The sequence below is a fragment of the Labeo rohita genome, chromosome 8 (genome assembly GCF_022985175.1).
Source record: "Labeo rohita strain BAU-BD-2019 chromosome 8, IGBB_LRoh.1.0, whole genome shotgun sequence".
NCBI lineage: Eukaryota > Metazoa > Chordata > Actinopteri > Cypriniformes > Cyprinidae > Labeo > Labeo rohita.
In genome coordinates, this window is record NC_066876.1 from 8513830 (window position 1) to 8541251 (window position 27422).

The window sequence follows — 27422 nt, forward strand, 5'->3', positions numbered from 1 at the left end:
ATAAATTATAAACTCTGACTTTTTTCTCGCAATTGCAAGTTTATATCTCACAATTTGACGCTTTTTCTCACAATTCTTTTTTACATCTGGCACCATAGAGTTTAGATCTAACATCTGTTAGAGTTTACATCTAACAATTCAGACTTCTTTTCTTAGAATTGTGTGATATAAACTTGCATTTACAAGTTAAGAAGTCAGAAATGCGAGATATAAATTCGAAAATGTGACTTTTTTCTCGCAATTGCAAGTTTATATCTCGCAATTTGACGTTTTCTCTCACAGTTCAGACTTTTTTTTCTCAGAATTGTGTGATATAAACTCGCATTTATGAGTTATAAAGTCAGAATTGTGAGATATAAGTTTGAAATTCTGATTTCTTTTTTTTTTGCAATTGCAAGTTTATCTTTTTCACAATTCAGACCTTTTCTCGCAATGCTGACTTCTTTTCTAAGAATTGTAAGATAAACAGTTCTGAGGGAAAAAAAAGGGAGAAACAGGATTGAGAGATATAAACTCGCAATTGTGGTGGAAAAAAAAAGTTAGAATTGTGATTTTAAACTCACAATTCTGAGAAATAAAGTCATATATGAAATTGCGAGAAAAAAAGTCTGGATTGTGAGATACAAAAGTCCCAATTACCTTGTTTTATTTTTATTCATTGGCAGAAACAGGCTTCCATATTTATGTTTTGTTTTACTTTTAAACAATATCTAAAGTATCAGATGAGACAAGGATATGACTGTGTTTAAAACCTGCTTCTCAAAGCCAGTGCACATAATGCACATAATTGCTTTCCACCACACACATGCACACACTTGTGCTTTACATGGTTTTTGCTTTCACTTTTTCATATACTATTCATTCAGTTTTTATGTCGATTTTTTTTCTTTCTTTCTTTATGAATCTTTTCATACACACAATAGCCTCATTTATTGAATTTTAGGATGTAGTTAGACGTCTGTTCTGTTGGCAGCATATGTGGACTGCATATACAATCACCTTTGTATATTGAATTTGATACTGCATTGTGTAGATCAGTTTTTTCTTGTGTAGGTTGGCAATAGGATAAAAGTAGAAAGAATGTACTGAACTTTCACCGACTCTTCTTGATAAACATCATATACACGCCTGCTTAATTGTTTTATTATCATATAAGTTTGAACTATGAAATACAAACTAAATGTGCAAAGTGCAAAACACACCTCTAATGTACAATCTGTGCTATAAAAGTATTATGACACTGTGTACGTTATATTATGTATATCCATTTGAGATGGAAGTAATCGTGATGGAAGCACTTGTTGTTATTATTAAATCATGATACCTGTAAATGGTTTAATAAAGATCTTCAGTGGCCAAATTGCCTGTAATGTCACAATTGAATGCAGTGTCTCAGTTACTGAATGTGCAGCGGAAATCCTTTATCCAGTAAATCTAATCCGCACTGCAGTTTAAAGCTCACAGCGGAGGTTAATCTGACCATGTTGTTATTATTATAAAAGTGGCCTAACGGGGAAATCTGGTTGTTGTCCTCAGGTGGGTGAGATTGAAGGAGACTGGCTGCGAGAGTTCTTCACGGTGAGTTTGATGCCGTTTACGTGTCCTTCATTCAAACACACACACATTTGATGATGCTCAATGTACCGTAGTAAAGCTAAACACAATCTGTTTTTTAAACATGTTGTTATAGCCATACAGACATTGTCAAAGCTCTCCATCTGTTCAAACCTCAACGCAAACAAACACGCACACCTTCGCAGAGTGAACTTTACTCTGCTAAATGGGACACTGTAAACCTAAAGGTGTTTGTCTCGTTTATACAACTTGTCTTTTGTGCACCATAAAATCATGCTATGTTATCTGCTGATGTCATGTTGTGCACACAAGGAAGTTGAATCACAGATTTGATGACTTTCCTGCTAGATGTAATGTGTACACAATCACTGTTGCCCCTTTTACATTTAATTGGCATCTGAGTTAATCGTATTTGAAATCCAACTGGCTCTAAATGGGCATGACAGTGTTAAAATAAAATGTCAAATGAAGTAAAATAAAACGTTTATAGTCTTTCATCAGTATTAAGTCACGGGCCCCTCAACAAATAAAAGTATGCCCATGTTTTCATACACTTTATTTTAATACTGTTTTGAATATGAATAGATATAAATCATCTTTAGAGTCATTCACAAGCTGCACATGCAATAAAGAATTACTTTGTCAATAGAATAAATTGAAAACAAAATAGAAAACATGATAAGAGTTTTGTTTTCTATAATAGATTGTCAGTACATATCCACCTCATCCAGCACTCTTTTTGGTTTTTGTCTTATAAAATCTCCTGTTTCTATTTTGGTGTGAAAAACCGCTGCAAACGATTTGCTTCATGAGTGAACTGTCCGAATGAATCAACAGTTTTAGACCTTTTTGCAAACCCAAAATTTCAGGGTTAAAAAAAACAGCAATTTCAATAGGAATTCATGGATGAGTGGATTTAAAGGAGTTTAAAGGAGAAGTCCACTTCCAGAACAACAATTTACAGATAATGTATTCACCCCCTTGTCATCCAAGATGTTCGTGTCTTTCTTTCTTCAGTCGGAAAAAAAAAACGTTTCAGCATTTTTCTCCATATAATGGACTGATATGGTGCCCCGATTTTGAACTTACAAAATGCAGTTTAAATGCGGCTTCAAACGTAAACTCTGTGTATTCTGCCTGTGTATTCTGTTAGGGTATGTCAAAAAACTCCCATCTCATGTTCTCCCTGAACTTCAAAATCGTCCTATATCACTGTTTTACCTTTTTTGTTAAGGGTGTTTGATCTTCTTTGCATGTTCACTTTGCAAAGACTGGGTCAGTACTTCTGCAGTGATGTAGGATGATTTTGAAATGGTTTTTGAAGTTGAGGGAGAAAATATGATTGGAGTTTTTCGACATACCCTAACTGTCTTGAACCAGAATACACAGAGTTCAGGGAGAGCAAGACAAGATGAGCGTTTGAGAATAAAAAGTTTAAATCGTATTTTTTTTAATGAAAATAACCAATCGTTTTGCTAAATAAGACCCTTCTTCTTCGGCTGGGATCATTTACAACCGCATTTAAACTGCATTTTGGAAGTTCAAACTTGGGGCACCATAGCAGTCCATTATATGGAGAAAAATCCTGAAATGTTTTCCTCAAAAAAACATAATTTCTTTACGACTGAAGAAAGACATGAACATCTTGGATGACAAGGGGGTGAGTACATTATCTGTAAATTGTTGTTCTGGAAGTGGACTTCTCCTTTAAGTTGTTCAAGTGAATTTGCCGCACTGATCAACAGAAAGCTGCTTGGTTTATAAATGACAATGAATTGACAATTTTTGTCTGCGATATTTAGCTAAAATACCACTATTGTGACTGCAGCTTTAGAACAAAATGTTTTTTGGTGCTGTGTCTTTAAGATGTCTGTGCTTATGATTTTTTGCTTGTGGGTTTTTTGTTTATGTGCTGCTCCATCTTTAAAATAAGATGTGACAAAAATAATCCATGGTGAAGTGGTGCAAACTGTTAAGAAATCAAACTGACATGAACAACACTGTGTTGACTTTATACCCACAATACTTTAATAGTAAGACCTGTGGTTACAAGTGATATTATCTATCCTGCTTCCTTCTCTAGTCAAGTTTCTGAAGACAGAATAGGCATCACTGACATAATTGTAAATGTAGGAAGATCACTTTTTGATTCATTCATGAAAACGTCAAAAATAGACGAAGAAGCTTGTTTTATTGCTCAGTTTTTAATAAATTATTATTTTTGTTATTTACAGTATGTTTTTTATTTAAAATCAGTGTTTTCTATGATTCTCATGAAATGATCCCATTAATAAGAGATAGTTCACCCAAAAATGAAAATTCTGTTATTGATTAGCCTTGTTCTTAAAAAGCGTCAGTGCAGGGTAAAGTTCTGCTACAGGACTGCGTCTGTTATATCAGTATGCCCTTTTCTCAAGTAATGCTTCTTATTTGTCTGTTTTCCAAGTTGTTATTATATAATAAATAAAGAAATAATATTTTACTTGTTTGTGATTTATATAACCACACTCTTCTCCATGTCTGGTACATTTGAGCGTATTTTCTTAATTTACTCAGTAATCTCCCTCAAATCACTACATCATGATAAATTATGACAGCATTTATATACAGATACACATTTTTCCATAAATAAATTAATCAACTCCGAGTCCGGTGAAAGCATAAACTCAATAAAACAACGTAATCCAGATCTAATAGGAATAAAGCCATTAATCTTACTCATCTCGTTTAATAGACCAGTTTGGAGGAGACGTCAAAGTTACGTCACTTGCAGCTGCGTGCACATAGTGGTGGCAGAAAAACACTGATAACAAGTAGAGTGAAACGGGTAAAATCCATGGAATAAGAGAAAAACAATTTTTGTCCCTTGTGATGCCAGAATCAGAATGCAAATAATTTTAGAGAAAACTGTCATCAAAGACACCATTTGAAGTTAAACGCAGGGGGATTACCAATGGTAAGGTACTTTTTTCGGTACATTACTCTCTGTGTAATAATGAAAACATTTATTTCAGTGAAAAACAAAATCTCAATTTCACCATTTTGAACAATAGCGCCCTACAATCTTTTTCTTTCTTTTTTTTTTTCAGAAATTCTTGTGTGTTTTGATTTTTCTGAAAATCAAATACAGGCATTAAATATTTATTTATTTTTAATGAAATTAAAATTAAACCTTTTTATTTGTTGCCAGTTTTTCTGTTATTATTATAATTTCTGCATTTAATTGTTTAATTAAATTTGCCAGAAATAGGAATATTTAAACACCTACATGATACTGTACAAAAGTAGTACAAGACTAATACATTTCTGTTACATGTTAAACCGTACTTTTATTTTGACAGGTTGCTGGTTAGTTTTTATGTGTATACACTATGATATGATGCTAATTTTCTTTTTTACATGAAGTGACTCTCACAGCAGTTCTGGAGATTAAGTTTATGTGTTTATATCGTCATATAATGATGAGACGCAGAGGCCGAAAATAACCGCGAGCGTCACGTGTGCTTCAGTATTTGTGTAGTAAACAAAACCGTGTCCCTGCCATTCATTCATACATAGCCAAGCGGAACATGGAGGATTCATATTTAAACCGTCTTGTTCCATTTTAATATTCACAGACACTAGTCCATATCGGGATTTGAATTAAGTGAGAGACCTACTGTTGATTTATTAAAACCAAAAATTGACGAATTCTGTGGCATCCCGCGCTATAGAGTAACTTCCGTTATGAATGAACTCCACCATACCGTCCGCGTTTTAGCGGAGGAGAAATTGTAGACACGTGACCACTTAACGTTAGAGACAGAAATGACATGCCTTTGTGTAAATAAGATAAATAACATAAGGCTATTTTGTTTTTTTAATAAAAGAACAAGGTATAGACCTGTTCTATCGGACAGGTAACCTTAAATGACGTCTGTTGTGATCTGGCGCTATATACAAAATAAAGTTTATTAATTGACCTTAAAGGGCGGAGGCGGCTGACATTTATTTATTTTATCTCACAATTCTGAGTTTTTCTAGCAAATGCAAGTTTATATCTGCTAGTTCGGACTTTACAACTTTTTATAACGATTTAACTCAACAATAGTGAGTTTGTCAATTCTCAGAGGAGAAAAGCCAGAGCTGAGGGGAAAAGAGAGAATGACGAGTTGTTTTTTCTTATCAGAATTGTGAGATATAATCTCAGAATTGTGAGAATAAATTCAGAATTTTGAAATATAAAATCAAATGTATCTTTTTTATTCTTTTATTGTATGGCTCCATAGACTGCTACTTGAAAACTGTAATTTTCTGCAACCAGATAAACTGCATCCACAAAAAAATGTCATCACTGTTTGCAAACACTGAATTGGTCTATGTTTTATATTATTTTAATATGTATTTTCCAGGGCACATTATACAACGTACATTTACGCCATCATGTTAATAATGCAAAGGAGAGCAAGTAGAAAATACAATATTACTTTATTAATAATAATAATCGTGAAAAATGTTCAGGTGGAGAGTCATAATGCACAGCTAGCACCAAACAGACAGAACGGCAAAAACCAAAACTAACTGAATTATAGGTGCCAACATTCAGAATTAAACAAGCATAGTATTTGTGATGACCTGAAGCTGACGCAAAAAGTTTTGAGCGTTTTCATAGTATCTAATTTGTAAAAATAGACTTTGATTCCCAAACTTATTCTTGTTAAGTTCAGCCGCTGTCAACTTTTACCATGTAAGCGCCAATCGGGAAGCCAGAAACACGGATGTGTGAAAAAGGCTAATTTCTCACCCTCATGTTGTTCCAAACCCGTAAGACCTTTGTTCATCTTCAGAACACTTTCTGACCCTGTATAGACGGCAATGCAACTGACATGTTCAAGACGCAGAAAGGTAGTAAGGACATTGTTAAAATAGTCAGTGGTTCAACATTAATTTTAAGAAGAAAACAAAAATAACGACTTTATTCAGCAATTTCTTCTTTTCTGTGTCCGTCTTCAACACAGGAAAAAAAATGCCAGAATTGTACGTTTTGAGCCACAACAGCTTGTCACTGGAGCAGTACATCTTTGTAAAGGACATCTTTGTACCTTTTGTTTTTTAAACCCCTAATAGGTACATATTAATACTTATGGGTAGGTATTACTACTCTAAGCTATTAATCTGTACCTATTAGGGGTAAAACAGTTACAAAGATTTTAAGGGTACTGCTCCAGTGACAAGCTGTTGTACCCCAAAAGGTATAATTTTGACCACTTTGTTCTGAAAAGTAACAAAAAGTAGCTTCATAACAATATGGTTGAACCACTGATGTCACACAGAATATTTTAATGATGTCCTTACCATTCTGGGCCTTGAACGTGGTAGTTGTGTTGCTGTCTTTGCAGGGTCAGAAAGCTCTGGGATTTCATCAAAAATGTCTTACAGGTTTGGAACGACATGAGGGTGAGTAATTAATGACAGAATCTTCATTTTTGGGTAAACTGCCCTTTTAATTTAGAGGTGCAACGATTGATTACTCACAAGTGAATAATGAATTGAATTCTTATGTATATCGTATCTCCTTAGACGGTGCACATGTACAAGCCACGCTTCGTTGCCCTGCACTTTCAGGAAGTTGGTGGAAAGGACTATATGGTGAACATGGGCCATGCAGAGAACTTTTTCTGGTGAGAATATGGCAAATTCTGAACTACAAACTAGTAACCTTATTAAAAGTACAGCAGCAGTGTCATGGTACTTTATAGTGTCTGTATAAGATAGTAGCAAACCACTGATTACAGTGTTTGTATACCGCTGTGTTTACACAGTACTGTGAAGTATTTCAAAGAATAGCATGGTACTGTAATGTTACATGTCCAAAAATGTCCAAATAACACAATATGTTCACTGTTTTTTATGGAATGTATTAAACAGAATGTTAACATGTTCTCTTTTGATATTTGTGACCCTGGACCACAAAACTAGTCATAAGGGTTTTAAGGCATTTAAACATCATCTGAAACTGAATAAAAATGCTTTCCATTGATGTATGGTTTGCTAGGATAGGACAATATTTGGCCAAGATACAACTATTTGAAAATCTGGAATCTGGGGGTGCAAAAAAATCTAAATATTGAGAAATTCGCCTTTGAAGTTGTCCAGATGAAGTTCTTAGCAATGCATATTACTAATCAAAAATTAAGCTTTGATATATTTACAGTAGGAAATTTACTAAATATCTTCATGGAACATGTTCTTTACTTAATATCTTAATGATTTGTCGCATTAAAAAATTGGTAATTTAGACCCATACAGTGTGTTTTTGGCTATTGCTACAGACATACTTTAAGACTGGTTTTGTGGTCCAGGGACACATATATGCAAGAATTGTATTGTTTTGATCATTTCTTACAGGACCATTGAGTCCAGCTCTGAGATGGCTGACTTCGACAGAGTCTGTGTCTATGTAGACAGTCATTTCAAGGCTGTTGACAGTTTCACGGTAAGTGATACGACTGTTGCAGTATCTGACAAGATGATTTCACTTAGTTCAAAGGAAATACATCTAACCACCATGCAGTCTCTTACTGCGTTGACTCATGCACCCGCAGAGCTGTGGTTTGTATGTATGTCCACTAGATGGAGCTATATAACCAGTTCTGCCAATACTCGCCTCACTCACCTTCCTGTTATTACAGTGTTATTCTTATCTATAATCACAACAGTGCTTCATATTTATAGGGATAGTCCATCCACCTAAAATAAAATCTGCATTTTTTTTTACAAAATTGAACGAGGACAGGACAGTACTTTTATACAAGTTGTGCATTATATTGCAAGTCTTCTGAAGCCATGCAATAGTTTTGTGTGAGTAACAGACTGCATTTATGTTTGTTTTAAAACTTATAATTGTTCCCCACAGTGAGCTGTTAGTCAAATCAAACTCATAAACAAATCAAACTCATAATTTCACCACCTTTCAGTTGATTTGAACTGGTCAAAGTGCTACAGTAGATCTTTAAATATTAAGTAATGCAAAATAAAACATACACTGCGGTCCAAAAGGTCTGTAAAAGACCGTATTGAAAATATGGATTCAGAATCTAATGCAAACATGCAAATGAAAAAAAGAAAAACTTACTAAAAATGTAAGACATATCATTTTTAAACAGAAATACAAGACCACTTGATTAAATCAGTTATTAGTCAGCTGCTGTCTAACAACAGTGACGGACCAAAGACAGAGCCCTGGGGCATCCCCTTCATTACTCAAAGTAACTTAGTAAAATCTGTAAAAAGAAAGAAGTTGCTGGTGTTTGGCAGGATATTAACCCTCAGCCCACCCAGGTGAGAGGTGCTGTGTGTGTGTTTGTACGCTAAGTGTTAGGTCTGTACCTTGATGGACTGGGTTAATGTGCGGGAGTGGCCAGGCAGCGGACCGAGTCAATACGTTTAACTCCAGATTAAAACTATTGATTAGGCCCTTCTCATCTGAACATGATAAATAAACTGTGTGTGAGTGAGCGAGTGTGTATTTGTTTTGTTGATGCAGGAGGGTTAGTGAGTTTTTCTGTACGTGGTGTACCCTTTGTCAAACCTACTTCAGTTTTGGTTACCAAATTATAAATGTACGCACACATTTTGAAATGCCACACAAAAATAGTCTTTGTCAAACCAGATTTGGGTCGTCACATGAGCCTGTTTCAACATGCCCCCCCTCCACACACACACACTAAAATAGAGATCAGCACACTCGCAGCTTTACACCTATCTTCATCAATCAGGCCAGTGCAGCGTTTAATAAAAATGTATTGACTTAAAAGTGATTTTTTTATCTAAACACCATTTGTACGATGAGTGTGCCAGACGCTCTCTGCATTTGCACGCACACTCTCTTCCCAGTCAAGCGATGATTCACAACCCTCAGAAAACTAATTGCAAATCAATACAGATGATGTGAGACAAATGAGAATGAAGGCGGGTGTTAACACAGCCGATGGCTGTGTGTGTGTGTGTGTGTGTGTTAGAGAGTGTGTGAGTGAGTTCATGCACTGCAATGAGAACCTTCATTGTAAAAAGTTGCTAAATTTATTTTATGCCATCACAGTTATTTGTTTTGATTATCAAAGAAACTAGTTTTTCCAATGCCCCAGTAGTATTTCAAATACGGAGATCTTTGTCAAGAGTATTTAATGGTACTTTACCGAAATACAATATATTGGGTTTTAGTTGTTTAGCCTCAAAAGATGTGGAAGATGTCATTTGAAGTCTGTCATGTTCACTTTTAGGCTAACAAAAATATACACTACTGTTCTAAGTTTGGGGTTGGTGCGATATTTTAATGTTTAAAAAATGTACACTGTAAAAAACAATAAAACACAATTTGAACTTAAAATCATTTGTTACCCTGCTCAACTTAAATAAGTTTCGGTCAACCTGAAATATTAAGTTGTACTAGGTGAAAACTTGGATATTTGAGTCGACTAAACTAAAAATTTGGTTTGTTAAACTTAAAAGCTGGGCTTATTACCCAGCTGCCTTAAAATTTTAAGTTGAATAGTACAACTTAATATTTCTATTATTTTTTTTTTTGAGTTGACTGAACTCAAAAATTTAAGGCAGCGGGGTAACAAATTATTTTAAGTTGACTTAACAGATTGTTTTTTACAGTGTAGTTTATTCCTGTGATGCAAAGCTGAATTTTCAGGATCATTCCTCCAGTCTTCTGTGCCACATGATCCTTCAGAAATCATTCTAATATGCTGATTTGCTGCTAAATAAGCATTTTTTTTATTAATATTGTTGAAAACTGTTAAAAAGAACAGCATTTATTTGAAATAGAAATCTTTGACAAAAATTATAAATATATTTCCTGTCACTTTTGATTGATTTAATGCATCCTTGCTGAATAAAAGTATTAATAAAAACAACAGCAACAACAACAAAACTGTAAAACTTAAAGTTAAAAACTTTACTTTTGAATGGTAGTATATAAATATTGTTGATAGTCCATTTTATGTTTTTAAAACTAAACTAAAAGTGTCACTGGCAAAACATCTATTGTAATATAATTAAAATATTAAATTATTTTTAAATGATTCAAAATATGTATAATATATTAATTATTAAAACAAATCGTATACACTACCAGTTTTATTTGATCCAAAATACAGCAAAAGCAGTAATATTGTGATTTATTATTATTATTATTTTTTTACCATTTAAAAAAAACTATTTTCTATTTGATTATATTTTAAAATGTAAATTATGCCTGTGATCAAAGCTAAATTTTCAGCATCATTACTCCAGTTTTCAGTGTCACATGATCCTTCAGAAATCATTCTAATATGCTGATTTTCTGTTCAAGAAGCATTTATTATTATTATTATTATTATTATCATTATTATTATCAGTATTTAAAACAGTTGAGTATACATTTTGTTTCTGGATTCTTTGATGAATAGAAAGATCTAAAGATCAGCATTTATCTGAAATAAAAAGCATTTGTAACATTATACACTATACCATTCAAAAACTTGAAGTCAGTATATTTTTCTAAATTATAGAAAATAATACTTAGCAAGGCTGCTTTAAATTGATTCAAAGTGATGATATGATTTATAATGTTACAAAATATTCCTATCTTAGATAAACGCTGTTCTTCTGAACTTACTGTTCATCAGTGAAACCTGAAAATGCCTGACATAATGATAATAAATGTTTTCTGAGCAGCAAATCAGAATATTAGAGTGATTTCTGAAGGATGTGACTGGAGTAATGATGCTAAAAATTCAGCTTTAAAATCACAGGAATAAATTACATTTTAAAATATATTCAAATAGCAAATGGTTATTTTAAATAAAAATACTTCAAAATTTTACTGTTTTCACTGTATTTTGGATCAAATAAATGCAGACTTGTTTAAAAAACATTAGAAGTCTTACTGTCCAAAAACTTTTGACTGGTAGTGTATCATAATATAAAATGCTAACCAGACAAACTTTGACCCCTTTATTTAAAAGAATAAGAAGAATCTAGTCATTTCCTGATCCCATTCCCTGCCTTTCTCCCCAATAATTTCTTTTCCCCACCAGAGCCGTGGCACTTGGGTAGCGCGTGTGCTTGCCGTAATGTCCAGTCTCTCAAGACTGGTCATCTAGAAAGCACTGTCATATTAAAAAAGCATATTTTTTCTCACAAGATTTATATCTTTCTCCTGGGATGGATATTTTGAAGAAAACATGACTCTGTGTGTGTGTGTTTGTGGTGTGGCGTGTTTCATGTCAAAACATCCCTCAACGGCTGGTCATTTTTCTCTGCCATGCATGGGGCTTGTGTTGGACCAACAGCAGGGCTCTGTGTTTAATCCCTGTGTGATTGTTTTAATTTTCTGTCCGTATTGATCTCTGCGGGGCTGGATTGATGTGCGCTCACTGGAGCAAGCAGCTAGTACATTAAAACCATTCAGCGTGCTGTCAGAAAAGACGCGGGAAGCGTGTGTGAGGTTTGTGAGTTTCTCACAGGCATATCTGGGTGTTGTTTGGGTACCAAAAGTATGGGCAAGTCTATGATAGGATGGTTTAGAAAAATATTGAGTGTTTTGAAAGTCAGGGTTTAAAGATTATGATGTGTGCACATCATCAAAATCAACCGAAATCAAAGCAGCTCTTTAGATATAAGAGATCTCCGTTGACCCCTGCTTATGCATGACTTTAAGCTGTCAGGTCATTAGACCAGTATCAAATCAGAGCATTATTAGAAATTTAGTCAGAAGATCACATGAAATCATGTATGATTGTTGGTTTGACTGACTGGTTTCTTTCATTTTAGGCTCTGGGAAGCATGTATTTCATCCACAAGTCACTGAAAAATATCCAACAGTATGACTTCAATGGTACGTTTTTATACACTAAATATAAGCAAAGAAGCATGCTTGATTTTTATTAACACTGTCAAGAACAAGTCCAGATCATATTGCAAAATTAGTCTCGTACTGGAATCCTGATCACCCTTTTTGTGGTTTATTTCACAAAATGACTAGCTGAATGTTCATCATCCTGCATCCTATTACTTGGCTATTTAGCAAATAAATAAATAAATGGACATGAAATAGTTCAAAAATATTTAGAATAAATTAGTTATAGAGAGGTCAGGTGGTCAATCGTTGTGAGTAGTAGAAGTATTTGAACACTGGCTGATGTAAATAGACAGGCAGGTTATTTTTTATTTAAAAAAAAAACAAACCTGTTTTTAGGACCATTCATATTTTTGCATTGTAATAATATTATATAAAATATATAAATCATACAAAAATATATACTTACATAGAAACCTATACAAAGTAGCCAGAAAGAAATGCTAGTTTTAAAGAAATACATCAGATGGATTTAGAGGCTTTTGCATCTGAACTCTATATATATATATATATATATATATATATATTTTTTTTTTTTTTTTCCCTTGACAATTAAGCACATCCCAAAAATATTAATTTTAGTTTTTTAAAAGGAAAATGATAAATTGTAAAGTAGCAATACATGATTAAAGTCCTTTAGTACTGCCTTTAATTTATACTTATAAAAACATGGTATTACTTAACAGAAAATGACATGAATTATTAATGTCAAGTAAAAACATTGGATGCTTTACAGTAATTAGAATTCAAAAGTGTGAAATTTTGGTGAATTCATAGAATTTGAGAAACAGTACTGGGTCTCAAAATTATTTACTGTTATATATTACAGTATTATTATTTATGTAAATGTTAAAAAAATGTTTGTTTGATGAAACGAATAAAAACAGTCGGTCATTTATATCTTGGGAATTATGTTTTGAAGTAGGTTAAATAGTCCAAGAATTTAACATGTGAATTATATTTCTGTGCAAGTTATATATACAATTATAATATGTAATTATAATTATATACACTACCAGTCAAAAGTTTTTGAACAGTAAGATTTTTAATGTTTTTTAAGTGTCTTCTGTTCACCAAGCCTGCATTTATTTGATCCAAAGTACAGAAAAAACAGTAGCATTTAGAAATATTTTTACTATTTTTATTTTGAATATATGTTAAAATGTAATTCGTGTGATTTCAAAGCTGATTTTTTAGCATCATTACTCCAGTCACATGATCCTTCAGAAATCATTCTAATATTCTGATTTGCTGCTCAACAAAACATTTATTATTATTATTATGTTGAAAACACCTGAGCAGATTTTTTTTTTTATCTCAAATAGAATATCTTTACCATCACTTTTGATCAATTTAAAGCATACTTGCTAAATAAAAGTATTAATTTCTATAATTTCTTTCTAAAAATAATAATAATATAATGTTACAAAAGCTTTTCATTTCAGATAAATGCTGATCTTTGGATCTTTCTATTCTTCAATGAATCCTGGAAAAAAGTACTTAACTGTTTTAAATATTGATAATAATAATAATAATAATAATAATAGTAATAGTAATAATAATAATAATAGTAATAATAAATGTTTCTTGAACAGCAAATCATAAAATTACAATGATTTCTGAAGGATCATGTGATTGGAGTAATGATTCTAAAAATTTAGCTTTGAAATCACAGGAATAAATGACATTTTAAAAGATATTCAAATAGAAAACAGTTATTTTAAATAGTAAAAATATTTAAAAATGTAACTTTCTGCTGTTCTTTGGATCAAATAAATGCAGGCTTGGTGTGCAGAATAGACTTCTTTAAAAAAAAACATTAAAAATCTTGTATATATATATGTGTGTGTGTGTGCGTATAATTTTTTTGTACAAAATCTGTACATTTCTCATTTTTTAAAATAAAAAACAGTTGTAATGAAGTTATTAATTTAAGTGAAATTCACACATAATCTCACGGGTTGAAAAACAACACATTCGCTGCCATTAGCAGAGAGATAAATTTCCACCCAACACAACACAAATGAATGTTCTCTTTCGACTCATTTGGTTAGAGTCTCTGACAGAACAGGATTTAACCTCATAAGCTTTTTTTCCGCTAGCCTTCATCTGTTCTAGTCACAGCATCTCATGAATAAGCTCTCAAGAAGAGGACTAATAGAAGAGCCATTAAGATCAGTGGACCAATGAATTTGCTCCCCTATCAAACCAATGTCTCATAGATCCTGCGCTCACAGCCTACAACTCCAACATTAGTATATTGATTTTACATTTGCATGCTTTTCTTACAATATGTCTTGTTTGTTTATTCCTCCTCCTTGTAGTGAAGGAGTTTAAAGCCATCTCAGGCCATAACAAGTACGTGGGCTCGCTGGAGGGGGTGACTACCATGGAAAAAGAGAAATTCCCTAAGAACTTTTGGCCTGATGTAAGTGTGTGTGTAGTGGCGTTTATTTATTAGTGAATTTCTATTCACTCCATTTTACTTATATTGCTTAAATGTGCAAATCATACAGCATTTGTTGCATAAACCTTGAAACAAACAAAAATGATATGAATGCATCCTTAATTTTAATATGCATATGTCTGTGCATTAATTACAGTTCAAGTGGTCGAGAAAAGGCTACATGAGGACACGATGGCTCATTCACAACCAGTACGTTTACACTCACTTCTTCATCTTTCGGGATGCCCCTCATAATTTTCTTTGTGTTTTTTGGCCTCTGAATGAAGCAATCATGTTGTGTTAGCTGTGTGTTAGTGGAACAGTGTGTCATCAGAAGTGCATTAATAGCAGACACGTGGCAGCGGCACAATAGAGCAGTGGAGGAACCTGAAGACTGAGTGATAAATGAATGAAGCTTGTGAACTCCATCCTATCAGCTAATGTCTCACATCAGTCACATAGACTGACAGGATTGATAGAGCCGCCTCCCCCAGTTTAATAACGTCTTGTGTTTATTTGTGTGTGTGCGTACAGGGGTTTAGACCTGGTGAACGTTCACCTGTTTCACGACGCCTCCAACCTCATAGCCTGCAACTCTAGTCCGTCAGTGTATTCCGCAAACCGCAAGAAAGCACTCAGATACGTCATCAACAGGTTTGTGCTACTGAATTATTCACTTGAGTTACTCACACGAGTTTGTGTAAATGAATTCAAGTAATAAAAATGACAATCAATGCATGAAAGTAGAATGAAATAACATGCATTAGTGCATGCTACACTACCAGTCAAAAGTTTTTGAACAGTATGATTTTTAATGTTTTTAATAGAAGTCTCTTCTGCTCACCAGGTCTGCATTTATTTGAACAAAAGTACAGCAAAAACAGTACAATTTGAAATATTTTACTAGTTAAAATAACTTTTTTTATTATATTAGATGTATTTTAAAATGTAATTTATTCCTGTGATCAAAGCTGAATTTTTAGCATCATTACTCCAGGCTTCAGTGTCACATGATCCTTCAGAAATCATTCTAATATGCTGATTTGCTGTTCAAGAAACTTTTTTATTATTGTTATCAATATTTAAAACAGTTTGGTACATTTTTTCAATATTCTTTGATGAATAGAAAGATCCAATAATAAGCATCATACCATTCAAAAGCTTGGAGTCAGTTTTTTATAGAAATTAATACTTTTATTTAGCAAGGATGCTTTAAATTGATGATGAAGACATTTGTAATGTTACAAAATTTCTATTTCAAATAAATGCTGTTCTTTCGAATTTCTATTTATTGAAGAAGTCTGTAAAATTCTACTCAGCTGTTTTCAACATAATAATAATAACGACAACAAATGTTTTTGAGCAGCAAATCAGAATATTCGAATGTTTTCTGAAGGATCATGTGACTGGGGTAATGATATTAAATATTCGACTTTGAAATCACAGAAATAAATTACATTTATAATATATTCAAATAGAGAGATATGTCAAATAGAGATATTTTAAATCGTAAAAATATTTCAGAATTGTACTGTTTTTGCTGTACTTTGGATCAAATAAATGCAGGCTTGGTGAGCAGAAGAGACTTATTTTAAAAAAACATTAAAAATCATATGTTCAAAAACTTTTGACTGGTAGTGTATGTCCCTACATTTGTTAATGCACAAAACTCTAATAATAATAAATATATTTCAAGATGTACAGTAGATGAGCTTGTTTCTTCATCAGAACAGATTTGGAGAAATTTAGCATTACATCACCAATGGATCCTCTGCAGTGAGTGGGTGCCGTCAGAATGTTCAGTTCAGTTCAGTTCAGTTCAGTATTTATTTATTTTTTTATTATGTTTGTAGCATAGACTCGCAGACATTTGACGATTTAAATTAGGCATATATATAAATAAATGTAAACAATAATTTAATACTGATAAATCTAATTAAAATATCCAGGCTAACTGACCATCAACTACCACTAGAGGAAGAAGAATTTAAAAACAGCTGATAAAAACATCACAATAATCCACAAGTAATCCACACCACTCCAGTCCATCAATTCATATCTTATATAGTAGAAAAACTGCATGTTTGTAAGAAAAAAAATCCACAGTTAAGCCGTTTTAACTCTAAACTGTCACTTCCGGCACAATATGAGTCTCCAGTAAAAAAGTCCATCACCTATTGTCCTCTCACATCAAAATCCACAAACATATTTGTTTAGAACTGTTTTGGATTTTCTGCTTGTAAACGGTGCTTAATCTGTGCATATTTCTCTTCTGGTTCAGACAAGATGACTTTTCACAGAAGAAAGCAATTAATTATAATTATAAACAGATAGTGTTGGGGAGTAACTAATTACATGTAACAGAATTACATAATTTAATTACAAAATAAATGTAATTGTAATTAGTTACAGTTACTGAGAAAAATGTGTAATTAATTTAGTTACTTTTGAAAATATTAATGATTACAAAGGTGGTTACATTTTTTTTACACACCCACACCCACACACATACAGATTTAATTTACGTTCTTTCATAAATTACATTGGCTGCTCTAAAATGAGACACCAATGTTTCAGGAGTTTAGGAAACAGAATAGGACACATACTTATTCGATAACTGTTTTATTTCCTATTTGGATTTATGTATTTACTTTATTTTTTAAGATTCACTGTTTTTCCAAGGCGTTGTTACTGTAGATGCCAGTGTTTCCTGCAATAGCTATGCAAACATTTGATTTCAAAACCAGTATCATAGCTATTAAACTATTTCTTGTTATGATTTTAAATCTGTATTTAAGCTCAGAATGATCTCAAAGTAAATAAGAGGTGTTAAGTCTGAATTTGTGGTGACTGTGCTTTAAATTAAATTATTACACGTCTCTGTGGAACACTTGATTCTGATTGGCCAGTCGTGACATTCCAAGGTATGTTATTCCCCAATAATAACTGGTAAAAGCTAATAACACAAACTCATCCGGACATTTTTAGTCGGCGCTATACGCGTGATAGTTTTTCTTGGTGGAAGTTGTTATTGCAAAATAAAGATGTATATTATCCCTTACTCATTCTAATCTTAATTCAAGTGCTAAATGATTTTGAAAGTCTGACAGTAATCAGTGTTGAGGTCTCCTGTCAGGTTAACTGCCTGGTTTAAATGTTTCAAAATGATTAACAGTTGAAAATATTAGAAATATAGAAAAGTAATCAATAAATTAATCAAATGTAAGTTACATTACTTTAACAAAGTAGTTGAAAAGTTACACTACTTATTACATTTCCAAAGTAACCTTCCCAACACATAGAGGACTCAAATTTAGCCGGAAGCAATGGTTTGAAGTTAAAAACGTCTTAATGATGGATTTGTTTCTTACAGACATGCAGCTTTTTTCTTCACAAGATGTTAAATGATGGACTGGTGTTGTGTAGGTTACTTGTAGATTATTGTGATGTTTTAATCAGCTGTTTGGACTCTCATTCTGACGGCACCCATTCACTGCAAAGGATCCATTGGTGAGCAAGTGATGTAAATTCAAAAAGTAATTTCTCCAAATCTGTTCTGATGAAAAAACAAACACATCTGCATCTACAAACCACAATGCCGGAGAAAAATAATATTATGGTATAATATCATAGTTTACTCATCAAGTCTGAATAGAATTGAGTCTTGGCCAACATGATTTCCAGCTCAATATTCTCAATATCCACACAGAAATGTATCACCGTTAATTGCAGAAATGAGATTGAGTGTAATGTGGTTTGTTGAGCTCTAACTCTTGCTTTGTCTTTCAGGATATCAGATAGCAGCTACAGTCCTCTTCCCTTCTTCCTGTTTGGGGATTTCAATTTCCGCCTTGATACACTCAGTCTAGTACAGGTAGATCTGACTGATATATGTTATATAAAACCACTGCACACATACACACATAAATGATATAACGATTCATATGTGTGCTTGTTTGTGTGCAGAACCTCTCCATGTCGGCTGATATCCAGACGGTAAAAAAAGACAGTAGCAACGAGGTAGAAAAAATCATTTGTGAGGAGAAAGACAATGACCACAAGGTGATTATTTCATCTCATTATATTATATGTCATTATATGTACTCAATGCATAAAAAATGCATTTCTGTGGATTTATCAAGTAATTGATAAATGATGATTAATTAAATTATCCGCAGAGAGACTTCTTTCAAAGACATATATATATATATATATATATTATTTTATTACTATTTAAAAACAAATGACAGAACTAAACTGACAGGCTTATTTTTAATTTTTTTTATGTTTTATGATTTTGTTCTGACAGAGCCTTTAGCAAATTTACCATCACACTTGCTTTACTACGACTTTGTAAACATAGATGTTAAAGGCTCTGACTTTGCGTCCAGGAGATGATTAATATTTTCTTTTTGTGTGCGCTCAGACATATCCAGTACACTGTCCAGCCAGATTTATGGTTTTTGGAGAGTTGATATTGACTTCTTGCCAGTCCAGAAAATGCGAGCTTGCATTTAGATCGCTCCTGCAGACGTGTGCTTCATTTTCGTGCCAGCAAAGTTGGAGTTACTCTCCGTTCTTTGCTAGTTTTGATATGCCCTGCATTAACCTTTGTCCTTCTCTTTGCACCTCTTTACTCTTTGTCTTTCCTGTGTTTATTTTTTCTTCACTCTTGTTTTGTTCTTTTGCTTTGTCTTCCTTACCTCATTCTTTCTTTGTCTTTTTTTCTAATCAATCCATCTCTAGGTCCTCCTTCATATAGAGACCAAGTTATTTGCTTACTTGCACCAGGCCGTGTTCAGAGAAAACAACGGAAAAGAGGTCAGAACTTTGTTTTAAAAAATGAGAAATTGATTATAATCGAGTCTGTGCTCATGTATTTTTCCGTCTTTCAGCTGCTGAAGTACGATAAGGAGATCTCGGCATTCCACGACGTCATCACAGAGGAGGAGATACACTTTCCTCCCAGGTGAGCAGATTTATCAAATCTTGTTAAACACTTGACAATGTAAAGTGCATAAAATTCATTAGCGCATAATATTCTAAATATTAGATGTATTTTATTTTTCATGGTCCATTCAAATTCTTATGGACACCTCACGATTGTTTCCCAATTGTTTTTTTTTTTTTACAGAAACGCTATTATTTTTTACTTTTATACAGCAATTAAATTAACCAAAGGTGACAGTCCAGTTCAGAACAGTGTATCTTGTTTCTTTTTCTCAGTTATCCATACAGTGAAGACTACACTAAACCTACACAGTACATGAACACACGATGCCCGGCATGGTGTGACCGCATCTTAATGTCCCACAGCGCGACAGACATCATCCACCGGGTGGGTTTACATGTTATTACTGTTACTGTGAGCTTAATTAGGTTTTATTACACCATAACTACATATACTGAACCAAGTGGTTAAATGAATAACCAGTTGATGTATTGTTTGTTGTCTGCAGCAGGAGGAGGGTGAGAGTGGTGTTGTTTATAACACACTGGGCTCCAATATCTGCATGGGAGACCACAAGGTGATCAAACATCCCATCTTTATTAAAATGAATAAATAAATGACAATTAATGAATCTTGTTAAATTATGTTAATGTTTAATTTTATGTTTTCTGTCTAGCCGGTTTTCCTGTTTTTTCCAATGAAGACAATTACACATTGACACACAATACTGGGAGAGTCAAAGGGTGAGGCATTCGATTGCTGTTTTTTTGTTTGTTTGTTTGTTTTTGGATGTTTCTTATAGGCATAAAATCTGTCAGATTGTGTTTTGTTTAATATATTTAGTCAGTATGGACAAATATAGTTTTAATGAGCAAAAAATACAACAAAAACAATATTGACCTTTAACTCAATTCTATTTTTATATATGCATACATGAATTACCTCAAAAATGAAAAAAAAAAAATCCTTAAAAAATAAATTACCACCAGTAGAATGAACTTGTTATATTAAGGATCTAAATTTGTTATTCAAATTTACATTTTTAAATTATTATGCAGTCTTGTTATAATGTAGTAGAAAATATTTATTAGTGCAACATATTACAGACATAAAAATCAAAGCATTGATTATTCTCAGCTTCTAAAAAGCCAAAATATATCATAGATATCGGAAATGTTAACCAGTGATATTAGTAATATTAGCCATTTGGGGTCAGCAAGATTTTTTTAAATTAAATTAATATTTTTATTTAACAAGGGTGCATTAAATTGAAGAAAAGACATTTATTACATTTACATTTATCAAGATTTCAGTTTCAAATAAATGCTGTTCTTTTAAGCTTTTTATTAATTAAATAATCCTGAAAATGTATTACTGCTTTCACATAAATATTAAGCAGCACAACTGTTTTAACAATAATAATTATAATTTTTTAGGTAATTCATGTAATGTTATGTTTTAATATTCACAGAGTGAACATGGAATATTTGTACTTTTACACATGTATTCATCATGCTGTTGGAAATCAAAGCCAAAAAGGTGATTAAAATCAGGGTTGCCAGATTTTTACAACAAAACCAGGCCAATTGCGGTTCGAGGGGGGGGTTCCCCAGTGAAAATTGTGTTCGGGGGGGTAAAATACATGTTTATTGGCAGGGTTCCTCTGATAAAATTCGCATTCCAGGGGCTAAATATCATGTTATTGGGTGCACTTCAACCCGCGGACATGGAAAACAACCCATAGCAACAGTGGTAAAGTAGCCCAATTACGGGGGAAAACCACAGACTTGGCAACATTGATTAAAATGGTTATTATTTTTACCACAGAAGACAAAAGCCATTACAGCTATATATATATATGACTGCAAAAAAAAAACCAAAATATTAAGAAAAACACCTTTAAAGTTGTCTAAATTAAGTTTTTAGCAATGCATATTACTAATCAAAAATTAAGTTTTTATATATTTACGGTAGGAAATTTACACAATATCTTCATGGAACATGGATTTATTTAATATCCTAGTGATTTTTGGCATAAAATTGATAATTTTGACTTGTACAATGTATTTTTGGCTATTGCTACAAATATACCCGTGCTACGTTATTTGTCAACTACCCAAGTACACATCACCCATTTCTGGATGTCGTCCCAGGATGGCCGTCAGTCGGCTCAAGGGCTATTGTTCTGATCTTCCCCGAGGAGCCGTTAGCAGCCCCTCGGCCCTCATTTGCGGTGACGCTGAGCTGAGATGAAACACCTCAGTGCTGCGTGATTGAAGACAGGTCCCGGCGCTCGTCTCCTGATCTATGTCTGTTGGATTCTCTGTCTCTTAAGCCTACGCAAGCAATTCCGTAAAAGCAGCCGTGTACATTAATTACAGATACACAGAACACAGATCTATCCTGCATCGTTGTCCCCTATTGGCATTTTTAGGGCAATGATTTTGTTTTGCTGCCAGTTTTATGTGTGTTCTATAGGTTACGCTTGTCTAGGGTTTAGATGGTTTTACTACTGCCGCTGGTCTGTCATTTAGTCTGCTGCTGGTGTTCAAATAGGCTTAAATTATGGACGTTAGTATTCCTAGGTAGTTAAATGAGAGAACTGGGGTCTAAGATTTTTTTGGTAATAAGATGAAACGCATAAGACCATACAATATACAATACATTGTAAAACATTTCAGTCAGCTAAAATCAAAAACTTTATTTGCTTTCTTAAAGAGAGCGTTCACCCAAAAATGAAAATTCTGTCATTAATTACTCACCTTCATATCATTCCAAACCTGTAAAACATTTGTCGTGCTGTAAAACATATTTTGATGTGAGCCTTCTGACCCTGCATAGACAGCAACGCAACTGACAAGTTCAAGGCCCAGAAATAGGACTGCTTATAGGGACACTTAAGACTGAAGTAAAGATGCTGAAAATTCAGCTTTGCATAACATAAATAAATTATTTATTATTATTTTAAAGTATATTAAAATAGAAACTTTTCACAACCACTTGGATGTTTAGTTTTTCTTTCCTCATGTGTTCCTTGACCTAATTTTCCCTCATGTCTGATTATGTAATTTGGTTCAGGTGTGTCTTATCATTAGTCCCTTATTTGCCTTTGTGTTTGAGTTTCTGTCTGTTCAGTTTTAGTTTGTCGGGTCTTATACGTCAATGTTACGTGTGTGTCCATCCTTCCCTTGTGTGGATCTATTAAAAACTCTTATTCCATGGAATGTCTGCATACAGGATTCTGATTGGCAGGCAGGTATGCAGTAAAACCGTTTAATGAACAGGTAGTTCCAAGTCAGTTTATTCACCGTTCTATATTAATGCGCTGCTTTAACTGATGCACGCAAACGCACACACCCACACACACAGAGAGTGAGAGAGAGAGAGAGAGAGAGGTCGTAGATCGGATTGCGCTGCGCACATACGTAAACTTGTTGTTTGCGCTTCCCCCCGTTACTTATTAATAAAATAGCCCAGATACTAGATCGCTACGTTATATTCCTCAGTAACGAGGTGGTAAAACCGCTGTTTTTGAATAAATTCCTTGTTTGCAAATATTGCGCTGCAAAGAGCAATACTACTTTTAACTTGTCTATAACTTGGCAAATGACCATGGAATAAGAGGGATAATCAACGGCTTGCCGTGCATTAAAGGATTTTAAATGCACTTTAATGTAGGTCATTCTAGCCTCCATGTCTTGCATATACAGATAATGTACTCACCCCCTTGTCATCCAAGATGTTCATGTTTTTCTTTCTTCAGTCTTAAAGAAATTGTTTTTTGAGGAAAACATTTCTGTATTTTTCTCCATATAATGGACTGAAATGGTGCCCCGTTTTTGAACTTACAAAATGCAGTTTAAATGCAGCTTCAAACAATCCCAAATGCAATTGTAAACGATCCCAGCCGAGAAAGAAGGGTCTTATTTAGCGTAACGATCAGTTTGAAGCTGCATTTAAACTGCATTTTGGAAGTTCAAAATCGGGGCACCATATCAACATAATTTAAAAAACATAATTTCTTTACGACTGAAGACAGAAAGATATGAACATCTTGGATGACAAGGGGGTGAGTAAATTATTTATAAATTGTTGTTCTGGAAGTGGACTTCTCCTTTAATGTATGGCAAACCGTTGATTATCCCTTACTTAACCTTTATCTTTGTCTTTGTGCGTGTTCATTCAACACCATATTGTGACAAAACTATATTTTAAATTGCAATAATATTTTATAATATTTCTTTTTTTTTTTTTCTAAATTTTAATCCAATAAATTCGATGAGTACAAGAAATTTCTTTCAAAAACGTAAAAAAATCTTACTGATAATATATATATATATATATACACACATACAATTCTAAACAGTCTTTCTCTCTTCATCAGGGCTTCCTGTGTTGACGTGTACCTAGAGGTTATTCTGTGAACATCTCTACCGATCATGCCAGGGCTCTGACCACTGCATGGGACCCCCGAAACCTCCTGCTAAACTCACATGGGCACAAAACACAGGAACTGTTCATTTCTGAAAGCTGTGTTCTCTGGTTTTCCAATATACATTTAACAAAGACTTCAAGTACGTTCAGCATGACTTTGTGAGAAAATAGGACACAATCGAGAAAGACCAAGAGGAAGAACACGGAGGCAATTCTCAAAGCTCTCAACTCCTGACTTTAGAGTTTACACTTTGCATAGAATATGTAAACTTGTGCGAATAACTATGGCAAAGCTTTAAAATTACAACTCCGTTGGTTTGCTTTAACAGTACTCATTGTAAGGATGTGAATACTAGTACAAGTATGCTAAGCATATCCAAACGCAAGCTGCTGCGACGCACAAGCTTTGGTTGCCGTTTCAATCCGGAATCGCTTTGCATTGCAGTCAATTCATAGGGTGTAGGGATCGTTCTGGTTAAACACTGTTCAGCTATAGTTGCTTTTCAGTTCTTATACTTTCTGCATGCGTGAGCATGGATTCATAAGCGCACGTTTTTGCATTTACACTGGCCTCAGCACTTACGGCTGTCAGCTTTAGTCATTGTCTCTGCGGGGTTGTTAGTCAGACTCTCGGATCGATAGAATATGTACAGGACGGCAAGGGACAAGTTATAAAGCCATTAGCACTTGTGAATTATGGAAATCCCACCCAGAGTGCTCTGGCCTGGAAGCCCCCCAGACTTTTAATTAGAGCACTAGTGCAATGCGAATGCTAATGTGAAGCATAGCGCTCCAAGATCTGTTTGTTGTTTCATTCACCCGAATTTTGGGTATCTAGTGTGGTTTAATTAAGTTTAACAGCTCTGTATAGTATGGTGTTGGTCCAGCGTTAAATCCGTTTAAAGCTAGTCATAATGACCAATTTTTATATTTTGTGTGGTAATATGCTGGTTGTAAATTGCTTTATTCAATGCTTTATGGAATTACTTTAAATTGTAAATACGTAGCACTTTTTAACTGCTACTGAATCATCTTGTTTGTTCTTTTAAATTCTTGAGGAGTCACAGATGTGCAGAAATGTTATCAAAAGGGATAGTTTATCCAAAAATTAACCATTTTAAATCATTTACTCATCCTCAAAACCTGTATGACCTCGTTGGACACAAAAAAAGAGATATTTTAAACAAAAGAGTTGACGGTAGCCATTGACTAGCCATTATACTGTGGAAGTCAATGGCTACCGTCAACTGTTTGGCTTCAAAATATCTTCTTTTGTGTTCAACAGATTAAAAAGCTCATACAGGTTTGGAACAACATGATGATGAGAACATAATTTTCTTTTTTGATGAACTGTCCCTTTAAGAATCAGAAGTTGACACACTTTTATAGTAAAATATCCCTCAGCAACATGTTCCTCATTTCAAATCCAGATCAAACCATTTGCAAACAATCTCTACACGCCATTATATCCAGATATGACAGAGCCGTGATTTCTCACCCAATGTGAATTTATTGATTCAGTCAATATAATCTGAACACCCCCATGCATAATTTACGCACGAGGGTTAAATGTTACGGCCCACTTGTCAATAATGGACTTGTTGTAGTTGATTCATGGTATGCTCAACATAATTTACTGTTCTCGAGGGCATAGCTTCAAACCGTGGTTCAATAGGAGGCCACGGAGTCGCTCCGGGAACGGCATCGATGTCATTTAGCATTTTACAGATAAACACAAACACTACAGTCTTTAGAGATTTATGTGCACTGTTATTAGCATGCTAAGTTAACGTGTATGTAGCCATTCATGTTTGCACTCATTTCGGGGAGTTATTTTACTTTGCAGTGATGTGAGCATTCGTAGACTATAGTAAAAAAGTTATTTTTTGGGGGTTTTTTTTTTCCCATAGAAATTGTGAAATTAGTCACGTTGCATATTTTATGTTAACATTTTTTAAGTTATTTCTACTTTCTCTCACTTTTTTAAATTACAAAATTAGACTTGTAATGGGATCTGCCGAGAACTGTTGAAAAGTACGTTATATATTAATCTATAGTGTCTATCTGGAAGATAGATAGTGGTGAAAAGTTTAAGATGAATGGTGACTGCTGGGCCGAACTTGTTGATAAGATCAGAACCTCTGCCATTTGAAATTATACGTTGTTCATAGGCTTCAACACAAGCAGAAATTTTAACACAGTCATATTTACCTAAAAATTGCTGTAGCCCGAAAAAGGCTCTTGATTATCTTAAGCGATTGACACACAATGTTTGATACTGTGCCAAATATTATTGATTTTCTCACCTTTTTTTCCATTTTGTGACTTGTGACAAACCTTGTGTTTGTAGATTTGTTGTAACAGATGCAGTAAAATGCAGTAAGATAGAATGCAGTTGCAGTGCATTTACTTTAGCTGTACCTCATGTGCTGTTGAATGTTGGACTGGCCTGAAACGGTCTAAAGAAAGACCCCCTTACTGTACTATACCTTCTGCAGCACCTATGAATGTTTTTCTTAAATATGTTACGTCTCATTTCCTAATAAAATGTGTATATTCATCAACTGAGAAGATGTGTTGTTTGTTAACAGATAACAGATACATTAATAGCATGTTCACAAATAGTAACATCTACTAATAATTCAAAAATATTGAAATTATTAAGTCTCTTAATTTATTAAGTCTATTAATTGCAATATAGACCATAAACAAAATTATGAATATATGTACACATACACTACTGTTCAACAAGTTTGGGGTTGGTAAGATTTTTAAAATATTTTTGAATTAAAGGAGAAGTCCACTTCCAAAACAAAGATTTGCATATAATTTACTCACCCCCTTGTCATCTAAGATGTTCATGTCTTTCTTTCTTCAGTTGTAAAGAAATTATGTTTTTTCCATATAATGGACTGATAATCGGCTTCAAACAATCCCAAATGCGGTTGTAAACGATCCCAGCCAAGGAAGAAGGGTCTTATCTAGCCTAATGATCGGTTATTTTAATAAAAATAATACAATTTATATACTTTTTAATGTCAAACGCTCGTCTTGTCTTACTCTGCCTGGACTGTTTTTGTTCCGGTTCATGACAGTTTTTTTGTTAAGGGTGTTTGATCTTCTTTGCA

General features: G+C 33.6%; 1 protein-coding gene across 2 annotated transcripts in view; it reads left to right on the forward strand.

The window, feature by feature from the left end:
* inpp5l (inositol polyphosphate-5-phosphatase L) overlaps nt 1-26858 on the forward strand; it is a 37379-nt gene extending 10521 nt beyond the window's left edge. The window contains exons 2-16 of one of the 2 annotated variants that reach the window (XM_051117085.1): nt 1537-1578; nt 7135-7235; nt 7963-8050; nt 12379-12442; nt 14788-14891; nt 15067-15119; nt 15444-15563; nt 18699-18783; nt 18876-18971; nt 19656-19730; nt 19805-19878; nt 20136-20247; nt 20372-20437; nt 20537-20603; nt 24245-26858. In XM_051117085.1, the coding sequence (XP_050973042.1) occupies nt 1537-1578; nt 7135-7235; nt 7963-8050; nt 12379-12442; nt 14788-14891; nt 15067-15119; nt 15444-15563; nt 18699-18783; nt 18876-18971; nt 19656-19730; nt 19805-19878; nt 20136-20247; nt 20372-20437; nt 20537-20578 (1122 nt within the window). In that variant the 3' untranslated portion in view covers nt 20579-20603; nt 24245-26858. Of the gene's footprint in view, nt 1-1536; nt 1579-7134; nt 7236-7962; nt 8051-12378; nt 12443-14787; nt 14892-15066; nt 15120-15443; nt 15564-18698; nt 18784-18875; nt 18972-19655; nt 19731-19804; nt 19879-20135; nt 20248-20368; nt 20438-20536; nt 20604-24244 lie in introns of both variants that reach the window. The other variant, XM_051117084.1, reaches the window with a different exon arrangement.
* Nucleotides 26859-27422: the final 564 nt, after the last annotated feature.